The 7,452-nt window shown below is 44.9% G+C and overlaps 1 protein-coding gene across 1 annotated transcript; it reads left to right on the top strand.

Annotated features, from left to right (window-relative positions):
- The first annotated feature begins 4,723 nt into the window (after window positions 1-4,723).
- LOC139329318 (potassium voltage-gated channel subfamily A member 3-like) lies at window positions 4,724-7,178 on the top strand. Its single transcript, XM_070959540.1, has one exon. The coding sequence runs from the start codon at window positions 4,844-4,846 to the stop codon at window positions 6,395-6,397; it is 1,554 nt and encodes a 517-aa protein (XP_070815641.1). The 5' UTR covers window positions 4,724-4,843; the 3' UTR covers window positions 6,398-7,178.
- The last annotated feature ends 274 nt before the right edge of the window (window positions 7,179-7,452 follow it).

The following is a 7,452-nucleotide window of genomic DNA, read 5'->3' as shown; positions in this document are numbered from 1 at the left end:
AGAAACCAAAGCGGGAGGTGTTGCCGTCAAAGCCTTTTGGATGAGTTGTTACAAAATGAGTGCGTTTCTCCTGCTCAGGGTCTAAGCTTTATATCTGTCTCTTCATTGTTAAGCTGATTCTTCTGTGTTTGATAAGTGGCCTTGCAGTCCACACACACATAAAAAAAAAAAAAAAAAAAAAACGCACTCCCAGAGAGTTTCCCTTTCATCCTCATATGTTACATGTTCATCCCTCAGCGGGAATGTGAAAAATAGTCTCCGGTCTACTCGCTCCTGCACGAGTTGGACCGGAAGTTATGTAACTTCTTCAACTTAACTCCTTTTCTCTTTACAAAGCACTTTATGTTTTGTTACCATGGAGATGAAAACCCAGACTAAACTTCCCGTGCTTACTGAGATGCAACTGCTGGGAGGTTGTTAGTAGCAGCACAATTGCCTCGCTGCAGAGGACTGATTTAATTTAAGATCGACCAGTTTAATGTTTATCGGATTTATGTGCAGGAATTGGACGAGTGGGTGTGGCTGTATGTGTTGACAGTGAGTAGAAAGAAACACTAATCAGGTAAAAATTAGAAGAGGAGTTAAGCAGCATAACTCTTGTCTATTTCTTCAAATGGAAAAGAAGACCATCAATACCCGTATGAACAAGCTTTAACCCCAAGATTCACAATGTCTGCTGTCATGCACTAAGGTAAAAAAACAAAAACAAAAACAAAAAGCGTTTCAACCTGGATTACCTCATCATATATACATCTGTGTGTGTGTGTGTGTGTGTGTGTGTGTGTGTGTGTGTGTGTGTGTGTGTGTGTGTGTGTGTGTGTATATAAATATAAGACAGATGATGGGCTCTCTCATGGTCAACAGTGGTCTCATTTCTGCCTGTGTTTGACATACAGGATGTTAAGTGTCGGTCTGCAGTGAACAGTTTATTTATTATCAGTTCATCTGCACTCTGTCTTGTAAATTTAAACAATCAATCATTTGGAAAACAGTGGAAAACTTCAAATGTCTTGTTTTGTTTGACCAACAGTCCAAAAAAACAGAGAAAGCAGCAAAATGATCACATTGGAGAAACTGGAACAAGTGACTGGTTGGCATTGGTGCAGAATAAATTACTTAAATGATTGTAGTTGATGATTCATTTTATGACTAATAGACTTATTATTTCTGCTCTAATGTGAGACCTGACTCTGATCAGGGGTCTGTTGGGTTGGAAGGGTGGAAGTCAGGGATCAAGGGGTCCTCTCAGTAAGACGGCATCAGGCAGGACTGGCACACTGATTCTGTTTTGTTAGTTTGTTGGATCCAATCAGTCAATTAGCAATGAAGTTTATCTGGTCGCATGTTAGCAGTGACACAAATGGATTTTTAAGCATCCGCATCAGGTCAGGACGTTTGTCGGGAGGGTGTTTGTGAAGTTAGATGACTCTGAGAAGATTCAGTTTCAGTGTGTTTGACTTTCGAAGGGGAATTGCCTGAGAGTGTATCTTGACTTAGGCTGCAGCAGAGACTCCTCTCAGATGTTTCTGTCGGAATACGGACATGTTGCAGCAGTTTGTAAAGATTAGATTTAGATTTATTTGTCCTTTTGCGAGGAAACTTGTTTCCACCTTCTGTACAGCCTCAGAATACATCAAACTCAACAAAAACATACATGAACACAACAACATACGAGCACATTTTCAAACTTTACATACACAAACTCAGGCTCGTTACGATCTGGATGGTCTATTCAATTCTGTGATGGCAGAGGGGACAAAACCCCTGCTTAACAGTGACCAGATGGGAGTACAAAGAGTTGGTTGAGGGGTGACTGGGAACAAGTGCTATGTTGTGTGTTCTGCGTGCAGTGGCTGTGTTGTTGAGGTCTGGGAAGCTGGGGTTTGGGAGGCCAATGATCTCGGAGGCTTTGTGTGTAATTTGTATGAGCTGTTCTTTGAGGTTGTTGACAGCATATTAAGGAAAGAGGGGGAGCAGTCGAGAAGAATGGGCTGAACTATGCTTTTGTAGAGTATCAATAGGAGATGGGGGGGATGGAGAGTGGCTTAAGTTTTCGATGACAGAGAGTCTTTGTTGGCACCATTTCCGGATGTCAATGGTGTGTTGTTCAAAGCGCAGCTTGTTGTCCAGGGAGATTCCCAGATATTTGTGGCTCTCCACCATTTCAACAACTTCACCATTGATGGTGATGGGGTTGTTGATGGGGTTGGAGGCTGACCTCTGAGTGTGCTGCAGGAGTCGAAGACTAGTTCCTTTGTTTGTCTGTGGGGTCAGAGGTTGTTGGAGATGTGGAAAGGCCAACCCCTAAGGGGATTGAAAATAAGCGAAGTGCCTGCACTGTGTGGGAAACCAACAAGCCGGGTTAGCAATATCAACACAGACGTAAGGGAGTAAAATCATCAACAGTTTTACTCTAACTGTCCCTGAGCCCATGTAGTAATATTTATACACATATTTTTACACTCATGTGTTCACAATGTGGTGAACCTCGCTCCATCCTTACTTGTGACTGAACCTTTCCAGGATGCCCCTTTCATACCTGTTACCAATGAGCCTGTTTACCTGTGGAATGATCCAAACAGGTGTTTTTGGAACATACCACGTCTTCCCCAGTCTTTTCTTGCTCCTGTCAGAACTTGTTTGAAATCTATTGCTGCATCAAATTCAGAATAAGCAGGTATTTACAAAAATCAATGAAGCTGATGAGGTAAAACATTGAATATATTGTCTTCATAGTGTTTTCAATTGAGTATATGTCAAAAAGGATGAGCAAGTAGTCATATTCTGCATTTTTTAGGTCTCCTAACATTTTGGAAATTTGGGTTGTAGCAAGAACAGCTGTGTTTTTTCATCCTTGGTTGTTTTAATTATATGTCAGGGCTGAGTGTTTGCAGTTTTGTATTTACCTTTACAAAATACAGCATATCTGTCTAAGATGGACTAGAAAGAGGCGTAGTTTCAGCCTGTGTGGACAAAAACAAGAGGTTCACATGTGACTGAGGGAGGAAAGGTCACACCACCTCTGAGCTGCCTAAAGGAGAAAAGACTGACGACCAAGTTATGGCTGAATCAGATGATCTGGAGAAAGTGGGGGTGCTGTTAGTCTCCAGACTCTCACGCATAAATATGATAACTTAGTGGTAATAATTAGCAAAGATTGTCACTCTGAGGTTTTGTGAAAGTCAGCTTTCCTCACAACTTCATGTGAGGAAGCTGCACTCAACAGAGAGTGATAACATTCAGCTCATTTTAGGTTAGATTTTGTCAAGCACATTGTGTCTGTGTGTGTGTGAATTGGGAAATGTACAGAATCTATAACTGAACAGTTAAATTAATACTTTTAAGCCTTTATGATGTAAGAATGTGTGCAGTTCGGACTCTGGACCTCAGTGTTTCTAAAATCCTGTGCACAGAAAGGTCTGACACGAACTCACTGTGGTACTTTGAGGTCCTTGGAGGGAGTTCCAGTATTATTGTCCCTCAGCTGGTAATGAAGCAGTTAAATGAAATAAAGTTGTAGAGTGTGCCTTTTTTTTAAGTCTTGCTATTTTAAAGCACAGGCTATAAAATGTATTACCTCAGTTTTTCTTATACCACTGAAGTGCTTTTCTTATTATATACAGTATTCCTCACAGTGAGAGCTTTTCCCATGCCCTACAACTGATTTTTTCAGGCAGCGCAAAAGAGGTCAACAGGTTCTGTAGATCAGTGTTATCTGCTTTAAGAGGGTTTTCTGAGTATGTTCAAGTAGTAGATGCTGCCTTATTTGGATAGCCTCTTTCGGGTTTGACATGTTGGAATTAAAGCCCAGACTGGGGCTTGAATCCCATTTGAGGTCATTAACCTCGTGCATGTGCTGCTGAAACCACAGACAGTATCAGACGCCTTTGATGGAGCCTGTCACGGTGAACTACAAACGACGCCGATTTTGCATCTCCGTCATTAATCACAGCGGTGAGAAACGCTCCTTTGAGGCGATCCTGTCACCACGTGGCGGAAGGGCTCTTTTCTCCTGAGTGGAAATGAAGTGACTGATCCAGGCGCTTCTGTGTTTGTGAAAAGTGTCATGAGGAAAAAGCGGGTTTAGACGAACACCGTGCGCGTAACGACGCTCAGCGCTCGTTCGCTGCAGAGCGAGCGCTTGTTTTCAGCACCATGGAGAGTTAACATCCCACCTCAGCAAGAAGACACGAAACACAAAGAATAAGCAGTTAAATCTTCAGGTTCTTTTTGTAAGATCAGGTCAGTGAATATCTTTGCATTCACAACGCAGCCCTCTGTCACAGTTTCCCCGCAAAACCAGATTACACCAGCTCAGCTTCTGTGGGGAAAGTGAAGCAATGACAGGTGACAGCCGTGTTTGGTCTGTGTCAAAGGTGTTAGACACAATCACTTTTCCCCCAGACGCAGAGATGGAGCTGATTTCCCTCCCGCATGTCTGTTTTTCCTGTTCTTTTCTTTTCAACACTAGCTGTCCTTTAAATACCACTAAATGTGAATTTAAACAGTGTGATAATAGATCTCCACGTGCTCACGGAGACATGATCGAACTTGGATCAAACAGGTGTGGATGTGATTCCCACAAGTGTTTTTCTTTAATGAAGGCGTGTGCTCTTCCGACCGGCCGTGTTGTGGACGTATGTCAGACATATGCGCGCCGTGGGCGGGTGCCGACGTGTTTAAAAAAAAAAAAAAGGCAGATGGGAGTGCAGCGCTCAGTGTGTGGAGACGCGGTGACGGGTGATGGTTAGAAGAGATCTAAGCGGCGTCGGCCTCAGCTCTCCAAAGCTGTAGGCTTTGGCTGAGAGAGGCGTGGCGCACTCTGCCCCTCCAGACCACCTGCATGGATGACCAGACCTACAGTGTGAACCAGTCGCCCTCGTCCGCCAGACACAGGGCCAGGAGCGCGTCTGACAACTGGGGCTATGCCGAGATGGAGAAGGGCGTCATGACGGTGGAAAACATGCTGGAGGAGTCCGCCGTGCTCTCGGCGCCTCACCTGTCGGCGGATCGATACGAGCGCGGCCGCCAGGGATGCTGCGAGAGGGTGGTGATCAACATTTCGGGTTTACGCTTCGAGACGCAACTTAAAACTTTCAACCAGTTTCCAGACACGCTGCTGGGGGACCCCAGGAAAAGGATGCGCTACTTTGATCCACTGAGGAACGAGTACTTCTTTGACAGGAACAGACCCAGCTTTGATGCCATCCTGTACTACTACCAGTCAGGGGGGCGCATACGGAGACCTGTTAACGTCCCCATTGACATTTTCTCCGAGGAGATCAGGTTTTATCAACTCGGAGAGGAGGCCATGGAGAAATTCCGCGACGATGAAGGGTTTATAAAAGAAGAGGAGCGCGTGTTGCCCAAGCGTGATTTCCAAAAGCAGGTTTGGCTTTTGTTTGAGTATCCTGAAAGCTCTGGGCCAGCACGAGGGATAGCCATCGTCTCAGTGCTTGTCATTTTGATTTCAATTGTTATTTTCTGCATGGAGACTCTGCCGGAATTTCGAGATGAGAGAGACCAAGCCATAGTGCTACCTGTGATCAATGGCACTGCTCTCCACCTGCAAAGCCTGTTCACAGACCCCTTCTTTGTGATAGAGACTCTGTGCATCATATGGTTCTCTTTCGAGTTGCTTGTCAGGTTTTTCGCCTGCCCCAGCAAAACTTCCTTCTCCAAAAACATCATGAATATCATTGACGTCGTCGCTATAATCCCCTACTTTATCACTCTGGGGACTGAGCTGGCCGAGAACGAGCCCAACAGCGGCCAACAGGCGATGTCCCTCGCCATCCTGAGGGTGATCAGACTGGTGAGGGTCTTTCGCATTTTCAAACTGTCACGGCACTCAAAGGGACTTCAGATTTTGGGGCAGACCCTCAAGGCCAGCATGAGGGAGCTCGGCTTGCTCATATTTTTCCTTTTCATCGGAGTTATTCTCTTCTCCAGCGCTGTTTACTTTGCAGAAGCAGACGAACCCTCGTCCAGTTTCACCAGCATCCCCGATGCGTTTTGGTGGGCAGTGGTAACCATGACCACAGTGGGATATGGAGACATGCTTCCGGTGACCATTGGTGGGAAAATCGTGGGGTCCCTGTGCGCAATAGCAGGCGTGCTGACCATTGCCTTACCCGTGCCAGTGATTGTGTCCAATTTCAACTACTTTTACCACAGAGAGACTGATGGAGAGGAGCAGCCACAGTACGTGCACACAAGCAGCTGTGAGCACCTCCCCCTGGAGGAGCTGAGGAGGTCGTGCAGCTCCTCATCCCCCAGCAAGTCCGAGTACATGGTGAGAGAGGAGGGCATCAACAGTGCGTCCAAACAGGCCAACTTCACCACCGAGAACGACCAGAACTGCGTGAACATCAAAAAGATCTTCACAGAAGTGTAAATGAACTGCGGGGTGGATCATTTATGGAGCATGAAGAAGCAGTAGCTAAAATATTATTTTTCTATATAGCCGATCGTAATTTGTCCGTCCATATCTGTGGATGAACGCTGCGTAAAAGTCCGTTTTAACAAGTCATTATCCCCTTTTTTATTTTAAGCAAATTAGGATTCTACTCGTTTCCAGTGTAGATTCACGTGTTTTGAGTGTTTCTGAGAGATCAATAAGTATTAATATGACCCAAAAACACCTGCACTGGAAAAGTATTCATTTCGGCCCAGGCTTTTAGAAACAAATAAAACGTTTCATTTCAGGTTAGTGGCTTGTTAAAACAGATATTTTTGCAGTGCATTGTGCCACACGATGCCTACATATCTCGATGTTTATGCGAAAGTCGCTGGTGTTGATGATTGGGATACACGTGTAGCGTAGTCTACTGTACTGCATCTATCCGCCAGTCAAAAAAAAAAAGAAAAAAAAAAAAGTCTTGTGCTGAAAAGTTTCATTGTCCAATATTGTAATATGGTAATGAATATATAGCCAAAATGCTTGTTTAGGTTATATTTACTATCATAACCTGCCGAGATGTTTAACACCGAGTCTTGCTCACATTATTATTCAGGTACTAGCACGCAGAGTGGAGTAGATGGAAACGCTTATCACAAGCTTTCGGTAAAATTGCGTAAAATTGTATTTTTATCCAGAACTGCCTATATAGCCTATATTAAATAAAACGGAAATTAAGTGATCCCGGCTCCAGATCTCATTGTAACCTTTGGCTAAACTCCATCCAGAGCGCGCTGGGGCTGGTCTGGAATACAGAAAGTCTTAATGATGGTGTGTTTGAGGTCCTGTGCGCAGTGATGGAAGGAGGGAGCACGTGCACGAAGTCACGCCCCCGAAGTCACGCCCCCTCGCGCCTCCTGCTGGCTGAGCCCGCCTTGTGATGCAGTCTCCATGACGACGGTGGTTTCCTGGGTAACCCCCCTCTAACGTCTCCATGGCATTGTGTTGCCTTTTCACAGACTTTCCATCTGTGGCTCACTGTCAGCTTTGGG

Source organism: Chaetodon trifascialis, chromosome 3, assembly GCF_039877785.1.
Source record: "Chaetodon trifascialis isolate fChaTrf1 chromosome 3, fChaTrf1.hap1, whole genome shotgun sequence".
Lineage (NCBI taxonomy): Eukaryota > Metazoa > Chordata > Actinopteri > Chaetodontiformes > Chaetodontidae > Chaetodon > Chaetodon trifascialis.
Note: the sequence above shows the minus strand (reverse complement) of the source record. Positions and strands in the feature narration are given on the sequence as shown.